General features: G+C 41.9%; 1 protein-coding gene across 2 annotated transcripts in view; it reads right to left on the bottom strand.

Moving 5' to 3' along the window:
- The window catches only part of ASB5 (ankyrin repeat and SOCS box containing 5), a gene marked incomplete at its 5' end in the record, with an annotated part of 50,812 nt that overhangs the window by 5,769 nt on the left and 24,013 nt on the right, over window positions 1-21,030 (bottom strand). The window contains 3 exons of one of the 2 annotated variants that reach the window (XM_082863721.1): window positions 119-226; window positions 2,844-2,923; window positions 7,775-7,883. In XM_082863721.1, the coding sequence (XP_082719847.1) occupies window positions 119-226; window positions 2,844-2,923; window positions 7,775-7,835 (249 nt within the window). Of the gene's footprint in view, window positions 1-118; window positions 227-2,843; window positions 2,924-7,774; window positions 7,884-21,030 lie in introns of those variants that run through there. The other variant, XM_082863720.1, reaches the window with a different exon arrangement.

Genomic DNA, 21,030 nt, shown 5'->3' with positions numbered 1-21,030 from the left:
TTTTGTTCTCCTATTTTTTGAAAACTACGAAGAAGGAAAGAGAAGCAAATTGAGCACTTTGCTTGATTCTCTCAGCCGGGTGATGTGGAAACGGCTAACGCTTCTCAGAGGCACTTACGTTAGCTCCAGCTTGCAGAAGTGTCCTGGCACAGGCCACGTGATCTCCAAGGCAGGCCTCGTGTAGCGGGGTGACGTGGTCTATGGTTACTGCATTGACATTATAGCCCTAAATGTGACATCAATAATTTTGAAATGTGAGCGAAACGTCAGAAAAAATCCTCTCTATAATTGTCATTAGAGGGTGATATCAAAGATCAGAGAATTTCAGGCACGTCAGGTTTTAGTTAGGAGGAACGGCCAGTTCAAATGCCCACAGCCAGTCGGCTGTCAGATCCCTGAGTCAAACTGTTGTGACCATCCTATCTGCACCCCATGCTGCCTTACGTAGTGCGCCCAAAGGATTCTGAATGTTTTCTCTAAGTTCTGCTTCCTTAATGTTTTTTTTTTTTTGTCTTTATGAACTGTTTTGGCTGCTATTGCTATTTTGTCTTTTGTTTTGTAGAACTGAAGACTGTTTCTAGGCTGGATCGCCTGTTTTGATGGGGGATATAAAATTTCAGGTCAGCCTAGACTGGGGTAAAAAGAAATTGTCTTAAGTTGCTCCATGAATTTTTGTCACTAAATAGGTACGACTACGTAGGGGAGAAAAACCTTTTTTCTACTCTTCTAGGTTCTTTTGGCTGGTCGAATAATCAAATTGACATAAGACCAATGAACAGAGGGAAAACAAGTTTAATTTCATACGTATGGAGGCCCCATTAGGTATAGGACCTAGAAGTTGTCTGACGTAGGCTGTTTACGTAATTTTATAAACAAAGAATCAGTTGTTTGTGAAGATTTGACGAGACAAAAGGATTTGGGCTTCTGGAGCAGCAACTTAAAAGTAAGTAAAGTTTGTTTATACAGCTTCCTCCACCCCAAGTTCGCCTTCTCTGGTGACAAGGATGCCCAGCATGGGGAGGGTACCTCCCCTGGGAGCTTTGTTTCCCGATTTCAGGGGGACAAAGGAGAGGCAGAGTGTCCCTCTTCATACTGGCTGTTTCTCATATAGCTTTAATTCAAAATAATCAATATGCTATCTGGGTGTATTTTGGGGCAGACTGCTCTGAACCCCATCAACGAGATTGTATGTCAGCGGTTAAGAGGTCTGAATACAGAGTCAGTTAGATGTGGGTTTGAAGCTCCATAATGCAGTAATTATTTTAATTTGGACAACTACTCTAATGGCTAAATTTTAGGGTTACCATGAGGATTAAATGAGATGATATATGCAAAGCAATAATGATTACAATGCCCAGCATATAGGAAATGTTTGATTTTATTTTATTATTCAATGAAAACTAAGTACAACTTAAAATATTTTTATTCCAATTAAACTAACGATATCAGACTAAAATAATCGAATATTGCTAGGATATGAGATTCCTAGCCTTCTTGCTATTTTTGGTAATTCATTGTCTATTGACAATCGTTCTAAGCAATATAATAGGAAGATTTTCATGGCCAAACCCCCGTAACATCTTATAGATTACCATGCTCTGTGATAATACCAGAATGGACACGAAGAATCTTAAAATGAAGGCAAGAAAATAAATATCACCCCAAATCTCTGTCACTAGCAAGTGGCAATTTTTAAGATCCCTTAAATTATCCTTTGGGGGGTTTTGAATCGGCTAGCCCGCAGCCAGACTTGGAGAGCTCATTCCCCGCTGCTGCCCAGTAAGGTGACCCGTGACAGAAGCTTCTGTGAAGGTCAAGATTCCACCTCACAAAGCCTGGCTGGGGGCATCCTCTGACTCCTCTCGGCTGGCCTATCCATGGACATGAGCTACGTGTTGAGAAATATCCTAAGATTCCTCTCCTCTCCAAGAACTGCACGACCCTTTCAGGGAGGTTACCCTTTAGAAGTGAGTGACGTTTTTGCAGTTTTTATTGTATTTTTCATCAAGTGATGAGCAAACAACATAGTCACAGGGTTATCCCAGAACTGGAAGGCCACAGGGGGTACCTGCATCCTCACTGTACAGGTGAGAAAAAGAAGGCTCAGACAGGTTGTGATTCACCTCAGGTGCCAGCCTGGAATCCAGGTGCTCCAAGCCCCCGGCAACGCTGCTTAAAGTGGGTGACAGCCCTTCCTTCCCTTGGAGTCATCCGAGAAAATTCCTGTCTGCCTGATACTGGGAAGCACCAGGGAAAGGACTTCCAGATCTGGGTGTGCATTTAAATCACGCTGGCCAAGGCACAGTCCCTTCTACTTCAATAAGGAATCTGTGGTTTTCAGTTTTTCCTCAGGTGAGTCTGATGCACAGACAGGTGTAAAAATGATTGTTTTGTAGCTTTCATAGGCAAATCCCTATAACATACTACAGATCACCATAATGTAAAAAAGACTGCTTAGGCATCCGGTCTGATCACCTCCTCTTGGATGTTTTATGACTGAACTAAGGCTGCAATTAGCTGTACACGTCGTACTGAGTTAAGCATATTACAAATGTGTAATGAATAATACATACCTCCAAGTACTTCCTGCTTAAATATGACTATCAATGAACAAATATACGGTATGAGAAATCTGAAACAGTAAGACCTAAGACTACACCAAAATATTGAAAAAGAAGTTTTGGAGATAAGTGAGAAACTGTGAACTTGGATAATAATATGAGTTAAAAAGACTAGTCAAATTTATTAAGCAATTTTATTATTTTGAGTTGAGGACTATTGGCAACGAATGTTCATGCGCTCATGGGACGAGGGCATATTTTAAACTACACGTTATATTTTACCTGCGATAATAATGTTCTCAGAGCAAGAAGACGACCTTGACTTGCCGCTTCATGAAGTGGTGACCGATCTGCCCAGGAACCTGCCGGAAAAGAAAGAAAACAAAAATCTGTGAGTCAGAGTAAACCCTGAGAGATACAGTTAATTCACGCGGAAGAGACATTATTGAGGCTCCATGTTCAGCGAAGTGGCCAGGATGATTCACCACGTCCCAGAAATTCCAGGCTGATCTAAGGGACCCCGATGGGCTGTGATGCATGTTCTGGAATAGGCCTATTCCAGACCTACTGTACCTTTTGCATTACTCTCCAAAGAAGAGAAGGATTAAAGTCACTAGATCTGCCCAGAAGCCCCCGTTTCATGGTTTTTCAGGCAGACCCCAGAAAAACAACTTTTTGCACCATCAGCAGGAACGGCAGCGGGCACACCGACCTCTCCCCACCCCTGCCCACCCTGCTGTCCCCCTGCTCTCTGCACCCCGACGGTGGCCTGCCCTCGGTGTGAGGGGCTGCAAGTGTCTCAAGGAGCTGAGCTCCAAGTCCTGAAACTGCAATACGCCAGGTGGGTCCCAGAAAGGGGGTGTCACAAGCTGGGAGGGGCAGACTGTCGCTGGGGTTTTGGTTTAACTTTTTATTTTATATTGGAGTGTAGTTTCAGGTGTGCAGCAAAGTGACTCAGTTATACGTATACGTGTATCTCTTCTCTTTCGAATTCTTTTCCCATTTAGGCTGTTATGTAATAGTGAGCCGAGTTCCCTGTGCTATACAATGGGTCCTTGTTGGTTACCCATGTTAAATACAGCGGTGTGTACATGTCAGTCCCCAACTCCCCAAAGATCCCTGTCCGCCACCCTTCTCCCTGGTAACCATAAGTTCATTCTCTGAGTCTGTTTTGTAAATAAGTTCATTTGTATCAGTTTTTTGAGATTCTGCATATAACTGATATCATACGATATTTCTCATCGTTGTCTGAAATGCTGCTGAGAGCACCAAGGGCTTGCTCGGGGTCACTGATTCTCCTTGTGCCAGCAGTGGACGGATGGAGGTACCAAAGCCTCCAACCGTGTGCCCTGGTGGATAAAGCCCTGACCTGTCATGCGCCCCGTGAGTGACCCCTCTTCTGACAGGCCTTTGGCCCCTCCCCATTAGGAAAATCAGTGCCCTCCCATGTAGAAGCCCCCTTTTCCTTCTCTCCCAGGCCCCTCTCAGCACCCAGCCAGCACCTGCCCATCCATCACCTGCCCCTCCCATCCCTCCCCCGCTGTGGTCCACCCAGGTGACTTTATAAGATACTGGGTTGGTGCACAGTGATTTTCTTGTAGGCAAGACCAGCACTGTCAGTTTTATTTAACGGACATGAGAGATCACCTTAGAGTGATTAAACACACAGACTATGCCAATCAGAAAAATACTCACTTACGGGGTATCATCGGCTGATAAAGTAAAGCAATGCTGACAAGACAGAACGTCTTCCCGATGTAATGTGACGGTTTGCGAATACCTGTCTCCTTGTCTACTACCTTTTTGTGGGTCCATAGGATGCAATAAATATAAATAATTAAACAAAATAAACTGCTGATCAGTCCTAGTGCGATTTAAATAAAGTCACTTAGCTGTTGGTCAGAAACATAAATTTCATGAAAAGCATGTGTAAAGCTTGCTTATATAGGTCAGGAAACCACTTCATTATTCCTACACTTCGTACCGTTGAAAATGCCCAGACATATACCTATGCTTCTGTATGATGGTCTTACAGTAGAACTTTGCCACAAGTGAGGTCCAAACAGTTCCACTGGCTAAAATGTGGGACAGATATCACAAGGTTAATGAAATGACCCAGTGAACCCAGTATAGAGGGCAGAAGTCAACTGACAATCATCAGTCTTTTTATATCCAATGATATTATGGGGGATTATTGAAAATACGAATCTTTCTTTTCCTTACGGCTGATTTTCGAGTGACGGAAATCACAGCTGACGTTGAATAGTGTTTACTACGTGCGTGATACTGGTCTAAGCAGTGTGTATGAATCTCATTTCGTTCTCACAGCTCCTTGAGGTACATTAATTAATAATAATGTATTAATAAATAATTCATATTTCTGTTTTAAAGTTGAGGAAATGAGAGCTGTAGAAGAAATGAAAACATTTAAAACGAGTCACATAGTCTAACTGCAGAGCTGATGCTCCTATAGTTCCAACTGCGCTGCCGTTGTTTCGCCTTCCAATCAAGCAGTATTTCCTGCTTGTCCAGAAGATTAATAAAGCCAACGTCCAGATCTTAGAATTCTCAACTGAACAAAGAGTTACTGTTACTAGTTTTTGTGTATTATTTCTTTCCAGTGGGCAACACTCCTGTACTTTATTAAAAGCAGAATTGAATTAATGCACCCCAGTAAATATTTGTTGATAGGATAAAATTTGGCAGCAAAATAGTAGTTTATAAGAAATTGAAACATTATGTTCTCACTAAATAAATTGCAGAAGTCACCACCATAAATAATATTCTTTTGGCGAACAACTGTGTTTCAAGTTCCACCTACGAAGATAATATTCAATGCTTTAAAAATCATACACATCTGTTTTATCATTAAACAACTTGATGGCAGTGTGAAACTCTAGGGGAGTTCAGAACATATACCAGTTTTCATTGCGACTATTTAAATAAGAAAATTATAATATTAACTTTCCAAACAGACTGCATGTGTGAAACCTCTATATTCAGTTTAGTCAGCAGAGCAGTAGTAAATTGATAAGGTCTTAAGTAATCAACGCTTAAATATATGTTTGAAGTTAAATATTCATTTATAATATTTATAATGATCACGTGCTCCCTCCTGTATAATGGGTTAATCAATGTCATTATCCTTAATTTACCTCTGAAAGCTGTTTGCTGAATTGTACGATGCCGATTTGCTATCACCGCCTATTCTTCCGCTGTCACTGGCTAATGTAGCAATTAGCCAGATGTTGGGACTGGGAAAAGCCTATAGAAATGGCCCTTTGGATTCATTTTGGACTTCTTTCTTTCTAGTACATCATGAAGACATTTAAGGGGCAGCAAAACTAACAATATTTGCAGCTGAGGGTACTAGGTATTCCTGTTTTGCATACAATTTATCCACCGAAACGACTGCGTTAGTCTTCTGAACCATTTCAGCATTGCTTGCAGATGTTCAAAAGAGAGAGAAAAGCAGGAAAAGGGCCATTTAGAAACCAGGCCACTCCAGGGCCAAAATAAAGAAATGCAAGTATTCGTTGAATTTACCATCCCGTCACAGCCCGGGCTCTCCCCCAAGACTGTCACATAGCTTTCTGTCCCCGCTGTCATCTTCTTGATCACCAAGACTTAAGTCCCTTAGAGTGGAAGAAGAAAAACTGAAGCCAGACTTTTGTAGGTGCATTTGCTGTTATCTCTCTTCATATGACCTCACTGGCATGAACAAGGAGTTAAGTGTCACACCATCTCCAGGAGAGGGCGGGTGGTGGTCAGTGAGAAAAGCACCGGGAACACACAGTGTCGGATGAGGGCTCCCTCGGCCCATCGGGCAGGGACCAGGCTTCCGAGAGCCACCGCCCTGCTACTTCCTGGGATGAACTCAGCTCTGCCCACCTGCCTTAAACAGGACCCCTGCTGCCTGTGCTGCCTTAAAGAAGGAGGTGGGCAGGAGAGGAGGAGAAGGAAATGGAAACCAGAAGGAAGTGAGAAACCGGGTGCGGTCGGAGCCCAGAAGTTCACGGAGGAAAAAGACCGAGGGGCCGGGAAGTCCTGGCTTTGCAGCCCAGCTTGGGGCGGTGGTCTTCGGGAAGTACCTAACCCCTCTGCGAGTCAGATTGCCCATAAAATAGGAAAAACACTACCTATGAGACAGGATTGAGGGCAGATTAGCAATGAGCATGCTAAGTGCGTGCCTGCCATGTAACTGCACAAATAATACCTAGCATTCTTCGTTAAATATGAACTGATCGACAGGGGACATTTTAATATGAATTTTAAGGAACAATCCTTTTTTCTCCAAAAGTAGGGAAACTCAAGCCATAGATAACAGCATCTATTGACCAAAATGATTTTCAGTGCTATCAACTTAATTAAATAAACCATATAAAGCGATTGAATGATTTATAAATGTTTTTAAGCCAACAGTCAACACTGCTGCTGTATGTTTCTTTCCTAAGTAAGGTATAAGAAATAAAGTCATATCAGTCCAGTAAAGGAGTAATTTATAGCACATGCTTGAGGTCAATGAAAAAAAAAAAAGTTTTTGTTTTGAATTCTGCTTGCTTAACTCCCAAGCACCCCCCTCTCATTTTCTTCCTTATAATTCCTCAGATGAATTTCTATAATTAATCTGGTAACATGTGAGAATCAAAGGATACATCATGCTCCAGTGTCCGCTCTGAACTAAATCTTCACCCCTCCCTGTTTCTCCCTTTCAATATCTGAAAGTTAGCAACTGCAAATTTCCATTCAAATGTGTTCAATATTAAATATCTTACCTTTCAACGCGGATATGCTTTATAGTAGAAAGATTTATAAGCTTTCTCAAGACCAAACAGAAGATAAACATCTTCATTTGCAGCAACTTTTTAACTTTACAATCTTGTTAGACTTTAAATTGGGTATCTAAGATTTTTAAAAAATGTTCAGTTTAACTCCTTAGGATAAAGTTTAACTCCTTAGGATAAATCATCCAGTGTGAAAATTGTTTTACAAAATACCTGTAACTTTCACCAGCTAACCTAATGTCTACGGTTACGGTCTCACTGCAGCAACAGTGGAGGTGACCGCCTATATTTAGAAACAACACGGGCTCCCAGGCATCTGGTATATCATTTACAGGGAGAAAGCCTGCCCTGCTCTGTAAACATCACCTTACCAGAGCAAAACATTTACGTTCTTAGGTATTTACAGATTGCTGGGGGTCTGTACCATACCTAAATCACCATCTCCCCAGGGTACTTCAAGCCAGCCACTGTTGAGGTAAATCCAACTCATGTCGTTTTCCAATCAGCATTAACAACAGCAAAAAAATCACTTGCCATGTGCTGGCTCTGTTCGGCCATTTTATGGAGCTCTAAGCTCCTTGTAACATGACCTTTCACCTCCAGAAAGAAAAACAGCTTTTGAAAAATCTGATTTCTTTTCAAAATTGCCTTTTCTTATTACTCACTGCTCTTTGAGAAGCTGGCTGTTCCTAACTCATTTTGTTTTCTCCTCACAGTATGTGCTGTGCAATGAAATAAAAACATTACACTTAGATCTCTGCTCGGGGCTATGATGAAACCATTTCAGTTTTCAGAAAGTCTCTGCCTTCTCTCCATCCTGGCCCCGTCTGCAGAAGTGGAAGCAAGACTCATAGGAAAGCAGACTTAGCAGTGGTGCAGATGGCACTCTGGGTTTGGGTCACACCCAGTTTTCCTCAGTGGTCCCAAACGGGAAAGTCAGGACAGTTATCACAAATAGGGGATTACAATGACATCTTCATATATGAATCAGAGTGCAAAACGCTAATACACTTGACAGACTGTCGATCTTAAATCAACAGTCCTCCTCATGGTGGACCTGGATTTACCGTGAAGTTCAGAACCCATCACTTTCGCGGCCACTTTCTAGGACTCTGTATGCAGTTTTGCGTTATTTGTCTTAAAGAAGATCCGAAGATGTGGCTAAGCTTCAGGTTCAACAACATCTGACCCATCCCTATTCACAAGTTTATAAAACACTTTTAAAATCACCAGGGATGTACTGACCCTTACTGGGTACTTTCCTGTTTAGCAGATTAACAGAGCCACATAAATCCTGGAGGACGTGGTTGGTTAGTGGGGAAGTGACATGTTGCCAAAACCCGTCTCTTCAGAGATTGAGACCGTCCTTGTCTTTCCATTCTCAGAACATGTGCTTGTCTTTCATTTCCTAAGAACAGTGCAAGTCCGGATCTGAAACCACCAGAGCGAGCTGTGCCTTGGGAACCCCAGGTACATGTACTGACTTGCACGGATGTGCCACTTGCTCTGACTGATTTCCTGTTCACGGTCTAGGAGCCCCTCCTGATCTTATAAGAAGACAGGGTATGGGCCCGAACAGGAAAAAAAACCACAGATAAGTGAAAACCTCGCTGTGGTTTATCTCAAGAAAAAAGACTAGATTTTCAACAAAGTGAAGATAGTGGTTTCCCCCATGAATATCCAAAATCAAGAGAGAAGGTTCAGAGTCCAGCACAGACACTAGTTATGGGAGCTTTGGTAGTTGTTTAAGCTTCTGAACCTCAGTTTTCTCAACCATAAAGGGAAGGATAATTCTATCTCCATCATAGGGTTGTAATGAACGTGAAGGTACTTAGCACGTTTGTACTAAACACGTTTCAAATATGACAAACCTAATTCTATATTAAACAGGTACCTCCGTATATGTGTCCCATGAGCTTTTCACTACATCTTCTCAACAGGAGATAGAGCAGTTTACCTCGTTTAAGATAACAAAGCTTTAGCTCACCTTATTCCTCTTACATATACCTGTAGGAGATATAAGTGGGTAGGAAATGGTCACAATTCAGAGACAATCATCACATGCACAGGGATAGCGCTCCCAACTAGAGCTCTTCCCTGGACTCCCCTGCACACTTTAGTGACACATTACAGAACTGACTTGACCTTCACGTAGATATTTTGATGGCATCTCAAGACATTTCTAAAAGCAAATTCATCACCTTTCTCTCAAAACCAGCTATTCCTTTTTGCTTCTCGATTGCTTTCAATGGTGTTAGCTTTCCTCCTGTCACCTGGCACTAATAATATGGTCTTCAACTTAAGTACAGCAGTTTTCAGGGGAACTTCATATGTACTGACTATTTCCTGTGCTTTTTTTGCAGGGAGGCAGTTATTATTAAACAAGGTACTTCTTCGTAGTACTTTTATTTTTCACGGATCCTCATTGCAAGCTCTTGCATCAATCTACACTCGCTCTTGGGGGGATCTCTTCTAGTCCCACTGATAAAAATATTATCGACATGGTGATCATCCCAAATTTATATCTCCAGACCAGCTCTCTCCTCTAAATTCAAGACGTGTATTTCCAGCTGGCTCTTCAACGTCTCCGCTTAGATATCTAAACAGACAATGCAACTTAACATGCCCCAGACTGAACCCTGGCTGTGGTCCTCCCAAATCTCCTATCAGTAAATGGCAACTCCATCATCCAGGTACTTCAAGACCAAAAGCCTTTGTGTGACCCTGAATTTGTCTCTATTTCTCACACCCCACAGGCAAACACCAATAAGTCCGTTGGCCTTGGCCATTCAAATATAACCCAGCTTCGACTATTATCTCATAACCTCCACTGCTACTACCCTAGTCCGAGCCACCATAACCCTCGCCTGACTTACTGCAAAAGCCTCCTGACTGGTCTGTGTGTTTCCACCCATGCGCTTCCAACAGTCTGTCCTAAACATGAGGGTTTTTTTGTAAAGTCAGAAAGACTCCGATGGCTTCCTTTCTCACCCACAGTAAACTCCAAGGACCTTATGACCTACGAGGGTGTGTCCACACGTCCTCTGTGTCCGCGGTCCTAGTTCAGCCGCCCTGAACAAACAGACCATCTGTGCTTCTGTCGACTCTGCCTGCGGGGCTTCTTTCTGAGATACACACATGGCTTATCGCTGACGTCTGCTCTCCACTGGAAGCGCCTCATGGGACAGCCCTTCCTTGACTGTGAGAATGTCCTCTCCGGCCCCTCTCCAGCACTCTTTCTGTCTCACTTCCCTGCTGTGTCTTTCTTCATAGCGCTTATTACCAGATCTTAGAAATGCAGTTTGCTCACTGCCGTATCCCCAGTACCTGCCACGTTAATGACATCTACTGATGGATGAATGTGCACAGTCATGTGGGTTGTAGAGGCTCTTTAGAGCTGGGGTGCTCTGGCTCCTAAATTCATTGGTTCTTAAACCGTGCCAGGCCTCTCGCTGTCCCCATCAATGGGCCCTGAGAGTACTTCCTTAAGCAATAATCTTGTGCCTCACGTTCATCCGCCATTTATTCATTCATTAAATGGTGATTCACCTACCAGGCAATTCTGACCCTTCTGGGTGTTGGAGATACACAGAGATGAATGAAGTATGGTCTGCGTCCTCCTGAATTCAGTTTGGACTCTACCCTTCCAGATGGTTTTCCTGACACCAGTCTCTATCTCACCAATCTTGCCTGAATGCTGCCACAGAATTAAACTTCCAAAAGCGCCTAGCGTTCTGGCTAGCTAGCCCATAGAGTGCCTTTTGGGAAATTGAAAACGGCGCCCCTCTCCTGGGGCAGCGAAGCCCCCCTGCTCTGGGCACACATGCTCCATCTTCACAGCAGCATGTGGCTGCCCTGAAAACCCCTCTGGAATCTTGTCGTTCTCAGGCTCAAAAACGTTACTGCCCCCTGTCCCCCACTGAATATAGTCTAACATTCTGATCCTGGAAGTAAAGGTTACCTACAATATGGATTAGATCTTCCGCTTTGTTTTATGTTCTACCACTGACCTTCACATACCCTCATTTAAGCTAAACTGGACGGTTGTGCATTTCTTTTCCTTCCTTTTTCTATCATCTTCCCCCCAACTCAATTCTCTTTTTCATATCTCAGAGTGACTTGTTGAGGTGTATCTGTGCTTTGCTTCTTGTTTTTCCTGCCCTGCTTCCAGGGGCCGATGAAGTCCAAATAGGAGAAGTGGCTTGAAGATAGCTTCTCTTAAGTGAAGAGTTAGGCTCCTGGTTGCGTGGGTGGGAGGGGGGAGGTACCTTAGGGTGAGAAGGAGAGAGAAAAGACGAGGAAGAAGAATAAAGAGGGGGAGGGGCTTGTGAGGAACGAGGAGGGATAGGAATAGACAGAGGGAGAGGCAGAGGGCAAGAGACAGAGTGTACTGTGCTGGCCCTGAGTGAGGGCAGGAACCCAGGTCCACGCCCTGGCTGCGCCCGAGCGCTGATAAGACACAGGAACCAGATGGGCCCTAAGCTCCTGTGTCCCCACCTTCAGGACAGAGTTACACGCTTTAGTCTGGCGTGGAGGCAGCTGGTTTGCTGGACCTTTTTCAAGGGATACAAGGGGCTTGAACAATGGGTTCATCGGGGGAAGCGCGTGGGCTGAAGGCCGGCTGTGCCTCCCTCATGGGGCTGGATTCAGCTCCAGCCTCTGCGCCAGGTCTAAGGGAGAGGATGGCAGGAGATGTGGCTGCAAAGACGGCATCCCAAGGAAGCTTGGGGGATGGAGTTTGAGGCCAGATTTAATCCGGAAGCTACAGAAGGCTGCCGTTTTTGACCATGTCAGCTCCTGGAGTCAGATTCTTTCTCCCCAGACTAGAACGGCCTTCTCCCTAAGTTCCATCCCACCCATCTTGCAAAACCCAGCTCAAAAGCTTCCTCCTCCCCAAATCCCACGGATAGCCCCAACAAGAGTGCCCCATTCTCCTCCTGTAATCCTCTGCTCCTTCCAACACGGCTAGTACAGAGTCTGCAAACTCGGATTTTCTTAAATCACAGTCTCACTCACAGCTGTTCTACTTCGGGCTTTTTCTGCTTTCTCAGACATAATCACATCGATCCTCACAAGAACCCTGTCTGAGAGGCCATGGGGAGCTGTGTAGTGGGGTTAAAGAACGGGCTGTGCAGGAAGGAATGTCTAGACTGGACCTCTGACTACCACATATTTGCTAATGCAACTCGGTAAATTTCTTTAAATTTCAGTTTGCTCATCTATAAAATGGGGGCGATAATATCTACATTTTCTAGTTGTTGTAAGGGTCAATGGGCCCCAGGTGAGAAGTGTTTGACACAAAGCATGCCCTTAATAAAACTTGCTAAAACTTAATAAAATTATTATTTTCATTGTATGGAGATTCAAAGTGCTATGGACTGAATGTGTCACCCCAAAGTTACCATGTTGAAACCCTAGTGCCCAATGTGATGGTGTTATGAGATGGAGACTTTGGGAGGTGCTTAAGCCATGAGGGTGGAGCCCTCACGTATGGGATCAGTGCCTTACAGAAGGGGCTCCAGAGAGATCCTCAGCCCCCTCACCATGTGGGGACACAGTGAGAAGGTGCTAGCAATGGGCCAGGAAGAGGGTCTTCGTGAGAACATGACCATGCAGGCACTCGGTCTGGGACTTCCAGGCTCCAGAACTGACAGAGATAAATTTCTGTTGTTGATAAACTACCCTATCTGTGGTATTTTGTTATGACAGCCTGAATGGATTAAAACAGGACTGAATTGTGTGCCCCAAATTTCTAAGTTGAAGCCTTCACATTCAATGTGTGTTTGGAGATAGGGCTGTAGGAGGTAATTGGGTTAAATCAGGTCATGAGGATGGGGCCCTAATCCAATAGGGTTGGTGGCCTTATAAAAAAAGAAAGATCTCTCTGTCTCTGTCTCTGTCTCTCTTCCATGATCAGGCACAGTGAGAAGGCGGCTTTCTAAAGCCAGGAAAATAGCGCTCACCAAAGTCTGACCATGCTGGCATCTTGAGCTTGGACTTTCCAGCCCCTAGACTGTGAGAAAATAAATTTCTGTTCTTTAAGCCACCCAGTCTATGGTATTTTGTTATGGCAGCCTGGGCAGACTAAGACAGAGATTAAATGATTTGCCTCAAGTTATAATCAGTAACTGACAAAGCAGGAAACACATTTGGTTCTTTGGAATGTTCAATGAAATTTTATGATACAACAGTTTCTCTTCAACCCCAGAACTCATAGTGTACTGTGTGGGCTGTTAATCCATAATGAGCCCATAAGAAATATTATAACTAACTAACTAATTCAACAAGCGAAGAGTTACCTCCTGAGAGTGAAAAGAACTGTGGAATTCTGTTTTCTACATTTTCATATAATAATAATAATAATAATGTATATTTGAAGTAGTAGCAACAATATAGCAATACAGCAACAATAGCTGTATTCTTATCTAATTATAAAAGTGGTACGTTAAATAGGACAATAAATACATTGTAAAACACACAAAAAATCATAATGCCATTTTCCAAATATAACCATTACAAACATTTGTTGTACATCCTTCCCAACTTTTTTTCTAAATTTACAATTTTTAATCAAGATGCAACCATACTACTCATATTGCTTTTAACCTTTTGTTTTCATTTATAGATATCAAATGGTCATTGTTCCACTGCACAAAATATAATTTTATACTATTTTAAATGATATAAATTAGTCATTTAAAATATTGTAGAATTGTATGTCATTGTATAGGTACACTATATTTACTTAGTTAATCCCCTACTAAATGATGTTTAGGTGGCTTTTAGTTTGGAGGAGTCAACATTATTTCTTATCTTTGTGAATGTGTCTAATTATCTTCTTAGGGTAAATTCTTAAAATTTCTATACATGTCATAAATTACCCCCAGCAAGACTGGACCTATTTACATTCTCATTAACAGGCTGGAAAAATTTGAATTAAATCTAATGAATGTTTGCCAAGACATTTTCTTTTTTTTTTAAATTGAAGCACGGACCATTTCTTGTTTTGTTCTATTTTCAATATATTTAAGCTGTGTCAAAGAGGATTGTCTAAAACTACATCTCCTTTACAGAAAATTAGATTTTTAACATAATTTTAAAGCTTATTTTCAACTTCTTCTGGAGTCTATCTTCAGTGAAGGCGTGTGAGGCTCATCCAGGTGAATGAGTTTACTTAGTTTTAAATTTTTTACCACCGTATCCAACTCTGTTGCTCATAACTCTGGTTAAGCACATATTTAGATAACTGACTCTTCACGTAGGAAATGGCAGAATAATCTTCCTACAATAATTGCCTGCACTCCTCCTGGATCTTTAAAGAGTCTGAGAATGATGAGACTATTTATTACTGCTTCCCTGCAGCCGGCACAGTGCCCAGAACATAGTAAGTACTCAATAAACACTTGTTGAATCATTAACTTGTCTTTGTAGTCACCCTCTTTTTATCTATGCTAATTTGTTCCTAATCTTTACTGACAATCTTAATGTTAAAGAGAAATTAAAAGGAAATGTACTTTGGGGTCAGGGGTGAGGGGGAAGAATCAAGTTGCTTTCTCGGTCTTTTAAAGGAATGACAGTGTTTTATCCTACTTAAAAATTTGTTTTGCATGTTTTCTAAATTTATAACAATTTCTAAATAATATTCATCAGGCCCCAACCATTATATAGTAAATACAGCTCTTACACTGTGGGGAGTAGGGGGTCACTTTTATGTCTAAACCTGTATTTCCAACCTTTAAGTCTATCATCGACCATATTGATGTTCTACAAAAGTTGACACTTATTCTTTCAAAAAAGAATCTCCTTACACAGCTGCTTTTTGGTACTGTGCTTATTCTCCTCGATAGCTTTCCTATGTTTCTAGTATTAAAATTAAAAGCTTCACGCCAGGGTGCTTTAGGGAAGTGGTTCTATTCATTTTTTTTGCCTACATCACCCTCCTACTTTATAGTTCAATTTAAATGATCCGAAATTTCCAGATTTAGTTGCTTGGCAACAGTCTTTTCCTGCTTAATAGCAGCTTTCCTTGCTCCCACATCAACTTAGAAACACCTGCTGAACCAGAAAGGTAAACAACCCAGTGTTTACTGCACAGTCATAAGGAAGAGTCCACGGGTGCATTTTCCACACGCTAAAAGGTGAAGATACAGTGCAGCCCTTTGCCATGCCACACGTTTACATGTCAGAGTCCGCATTCTGGAAAGCACCCACAGCTTCAAGTTAGTATTTGCAAAAACAGGTCAATATCGTTTATTTCAGGACACTAACAGACTTGCAATGGCTGCTCTACTAACCTTGACTGGTCAGAATACTCCAGCTAGCTTTTCGCTCAGAAGAGCATCCTTCTACACTCGGGAGGGTCTGCTTAATGCAGTTCCCTTCAACAGCACTGTCTGTGGGCATAGTGGGGACGACGTTTCTGCCCAGACAACCAGATGTCACAGTGCAAGGGCTCCAGCCAGAACAAAAAGGTCAGCGGCTGGATTTCTAACTACTTTTTCCCTTCCCTTTGGGCTTTCACAGAGATTCCTGTGTGCTGACTGGAGGATGGCCTCCACATTGAACTCTATTCAGAAACACGGGGAGCAGGGCCGGTAGGGGTGGGACCGGGTCAGAAAGGCAGTAGCTTTTCTATTTTTAAAGTGGAAACTCAGCTGCTGCCAGCTGAGTATTTAACTACCTGAGTGACACAGAAAGTAAAAACGTGTTAAATTGCCTTTCCTAGTCCAAAACAGAATAGAAACAGCCCTGTCTTTAAAACATGAGAGCCTATTTGAAATATCTATTGATACGAATCAATCCAAAGTAGAATCGCCTGTCGATGATAGCAATAAACACCGTTGCAGCCAGAAAGCTCAATCGTGGCCGGTGACCAGAGAGCATTGTCTCCTCCATTCTCAGAAATAAATAGTGTGTGTGCCTTAGGGTCAGCTGGTAGCTAGCTCATGTTTTCATCTTGTAAGGATCTAAGTTTAGAATTGGCTTCCGTACAGAATCACAGTCTTCCTATTAATATAGGCATAGCTCTCCATTGTGATTTTTTCTGGAGGTCATTTCTAGACCAAAAGACGTCAGCAGTCAATTTAAGTACAGCTGAGAGTTTTCACCCTAAAAGGCAGAGGAAAGGGTAGCTGGAGAGAGGAAAAACCAAACACGTGCCTGGTATTTTTTGCTGGCGCGTAAAACTGAAGTGGGAACGTGGTCCACGACTGAGTCAAGAGCAGTGGCTGAACCATGCCAGGGCACCAGGGATTAACTGAGCTGGTGATCCTGTTACATGGTATTAACCTACTGAGGTTGGTCTAGAGGAAAAATGGTCACAGATTCTATTATCTATATTTTTCAATCACTATTATCAGGGTCTACCTTCTGTTGGTATACACAGAAAAAAAAATTATTGGGGGTACTGCCTTCTTATAACAAGCTGAGTAAGAGAAGAAAACATCTCATGAGTAAGATAATTTCCCGTGTTCATATCTGCTGTTGCATTTCATTGCCAATATTTACTTCAAAGTTATCACGAATGAATACCGGGAATATCTTTTCCTTATCTTGGATTGATTTCTAATCCTTGGAACTATGTGACCTGGTGCAAATAGCACAATGATAACTCAGTTTCCTTTTCTATAAAATGAGGAGCTTGGAGAAGATGGTTGTTTTCTGGCTCTAGCGTTCTTTGATTCAGAGTCTAGGACTAACATGAAAGGGCAGGGTGGTATGTGAGCTTTGGGCATATTATATCACCACAAAGGAGGCCAGGCACTCCCAGTAAACCTGGAACTCGGGGTACACTTAGCCGAGGCTATTTGTACGGGGGAAACATTCCTAGGTGGTGAGAAAACCTTAAAGGTAGTCCAGGAAGGGGCTTATGGAGTCCAGCATATTTACAGGAGCCAATTTTCATGAACCACTGGCTCTCTGCCCTCACTGGTACCCATAAGGGGAGTGCAAGGACCTACACGAGCCACACAGTGAAAGTAAATATTAATTTTTGTTTCTAAAAGAAACTTCAATTTTAAACTTTTGAATTTTTGGCTTTGCACTTTTCTTTTGTTATTGTAAAACAAACATGGGATGCTTTCTTATAAGAATTGGGACATTTTTGGTCTTAACAATCTTGGACCTCTGGTCTTCTGATGGCCTCTTCCTATGTCTGTCTCCTACACTATGTCGTGTACTCTGAGTACATACACCTGTTATTCAACAGGTCCACCACTGCACCTCTTACAATGGGCAGTGAAAAACTTATTAGTTTAAAATGTAGCTTGCATATGGAATTCCCAAGAATACTTTAAGAAGGCTTTCTATAGTCCATGGGGGGTAATAAGCGAATTTCCAGTGCAGCGGGGGGAAAAGAAGCCATTGCATTTGACCATAACCACATACTTAGTCAACTGAGGTGTGTGTGGCCTGCAGAACACATAAATTTTAAATACATCAAAAGTATAAGTAGTTTTCTAAAGTGACTCTATGGAATTGAAAGAAAATGTTTCAGTTTATTTACTGGAGAAAATAAGGGACGAAAGATTGCATCGATTATGCACAGCTGTATGATTTCATTAAAATATGCACAGTGAAGTGAATATGTTTGGCACAGAATCATTTAAATGCTGGGTATCTATGATTGTATAAATAAGAACTCATGGTGAAATCTCCAGACATATAGAAGCATCTAGCATCTTGCCTAGTGTAAATAAAAAGGTGGATTAGATCAATTGCGGGATATCATCGGGCTCTGCGAGTAGGCAGAAGTTTTAAAGAAAGCGGTATTGATAAAACAATAAGGAAAAAAAGAAAATTATTTCACAGAAGATAATGAACTCCAAACATGTCTCAGAAAAAGTATCTGAGATAGATTACAGATTGGAGATGGCATGCTATTACTATCCACAAAGGCTAAAATGAAGTTTGAACCCTTGTAAGAAGGACATGGGAAATGAAAGAGGGTAATTCTATTCCCAGGAGCCATTCTATTCCCGTTTTAACAACGTTAGCGTATCTGAAAACATGGGGATCTATGTTTAGTCTGGTTGCCAATCCTCAGTGATAAAGTGATACTAAGGTTGCAAAAGCTTCAAAGAAGGACACTGGAAATCATCGGAGAGACAGAGCACTTCTACAGGAGAGAAACCTTATTACTTTTAGATACTTCAAAATGGAAAGTTGACATCTAAGAGGGAATTTGATCGAAATCTACATAATCATACAAGTCACAGGTGTGAATAAACTTTTCAAGATATTCTGAAATACTAGGACGTTAGATCATGTTCTGACAGTTTTAAAAGCTAAATTTGGGACACAAATGTAAACTCTTAAATAGACATTTCTCCAAAGAAGACATACAGATGGCCAAGAGGCGCATGAAAAGATGCTCAACATCACTAATTATTAGAGAAATGCAAATCAAAACTACAATGAGGTATCACCTCACACCAGTCAGAATGGCCATCATCAGAAAATCTACAAACAACAAATGCTGGAGAGGGTGTGGAGAAAAGGGAACCCTCTTGCACGTTGGTGGGAATGTAAATTGATACAGCCACTATCGAGAACAGTATGGAGGTTCCTTAAAAGACTGAAAATAGAACTACCATATGACCCAGCAATCTCACTACTGGGCACATACCCTGAGAAAACCATAATTCAAAAAGACACATGCACCCCAATGTTCACTGCAGCACTATTTACAATAGCCAGGACATGGAAGCAACCTAAATGCCCATCAACAGAGGAATGGATAAAGAAGATGTGGCACATATATACAATGGAATATTACTCAGCCATAAAAAGGAACGAAACTGGGTCATTTGTAGAGACGTGGATGGACCTAGAGACTGTCATACAGAATGAAGTAAGTCAGAAAAAGAAGAACAAATATCATATATTAACACATGTATGTGGAATCTAGAAAAATGGTAGAGAAGAACCAGTTTGCAAGGCAGAAATAGAGACACAGATGCAGAGAACAAACATATGCACACCAAGGGGGGAAAATTTGGTGGGGGAGAGGTGGGATGAATTGGGAGGTTGGGATTGACATGTATACACTAATATGTATAAAATAGATAACTCATAAGAACCTGCTGTATAAAAAATTAAATTAAATTAGATTTTTAAAAAGTAAACTCTTTTTATTTATTTATTTTTAGTTTACACAGTAACAAAGTGCAGGAGCTCATTGCCCTGGAAAGGTGGTATTTAGGTGAACTAATGAGTGAATAACCCATAGGTGAAGGTTTTTGAGGGTGTGTGCCTGAGGTGGGGGACTTGATCATGGAGTCCCTCCACTGTCAGAAAAAGAAGATCAAGATGAACAGACTCTTGCTTGGATCTGGGTTGGCCCCTTCCCCCATTATGACCATGGAATATTTCCGACATATATGCCATCCACCACCCAGTTTAACAGTTACCAACTGATGCTGAGTCTTGTTTCATATACAGCCTACTCACATCTCTCCCCACCCCTATTCCTATGATTATTTTGAAGCAAACCTCATCATATTGTTCCACCCATAAATATTTCAGTACAGACCTCTAAAAGATGCAGACTCAAGGCAGAAATAGAGACGCAGATGTAGAGAACAAACGTATGGACACCAAGGGACGAGGTGGGGGGTGGGATGAATTGCGAGATTGGGACTAACATATATACACTAACATGTGTAAAATAGGTAACTAATGAGAACCTGCTGTATAGCACAGGGAACTCCACTTCGCTGTACAGTAGAAACTAACACAACATTGCAAAACAGCTATATCCCAATTAAAAAAAAAAAAGATGCAGACTCTTTGCAGTCATAACCACTATGTCATAATCCCACAAAAACAGTACTTCCAATATATCAGCATCTACAGGTCAGTAGTTTTTATTTTCTAAAGAGACACTCAATTCATAAACTGCCTTCTATAATGATACCTAAATTGATATAACCGTTAACTCCTTTATCTTGGGGCAAAAATCAGTGATCTCTCCCTTTTCTAAATGTCTGTTTAAAAAAGTAAGAGTCCCCCCCAAAAAAGATTGCTTGTTTTCTCTCTTACCAAGGGTTCACTAAGTACAAGACACAATCATCGTCTTAAATCATCACGAAGATAAGGTAGAGCCCCTTTACCTGTAAGTCCCAAATTTCCACCCTTGCAAAGTCTCATCTGGAAAAGGCTATTATTCAGGTCTTGGTGGCTGCCTTGCTGTGCGCCTCATTACAAAGCCACGTGTACGTATAACTCTTAAGCATCATCTCTGAGCCCCGTTCTTGGTCCATTTTACTTTTTATTGTTTTGTCTAAACATGAGTACCTACATCTATTGGCCTAGTGATGGGAAATGAGGGCAGATGGGGTCTGGGGGCAAACCTGACCGAAGTCTCTTGGGAAAAATAGAGGGATTGTTACCTAAAGTTAACCCTTGTTTCAAAGGTTATCTACCTCTTGCATAAAGGTTGCTGGGAAACCTATAGCGACATCTTGTGGTCCATGACAGCTCCTGTCTTAGTTGGAACCGAGTGGTTAGGAGAGGCCAAAGAGGCCTGAAAAATCCCAATTAACGAAAATACGGTTGGTATCATTTCAAAACCACACGTGTAACGGTGGTGCCTAAACCATGTGATGAAGGATATTTTATTAGCTTGCGTGCACAAGCCTTTGAGAATAAATGTCATATAAGAAGGTCTTTCCAATGTTACCAAC

The sequence above is a fragment of the Leucopleurus acutus genome (genome assembly GCF_964270905.1).
Source record: "Leucopleurus acutus genome assembly, chromosome: 21".
NCBI classification, from domain to species: Eukaryota; Metazoa; Chordata; class Mammalia; order Artiodactyla; family Delphinidae; genus Leucopleurus; species Leucopleurus acutus.
Note: the sequence above shows the minus strand (reverse complement) of the source record. Positions and strands in the feature narration are given on the sequence as shown.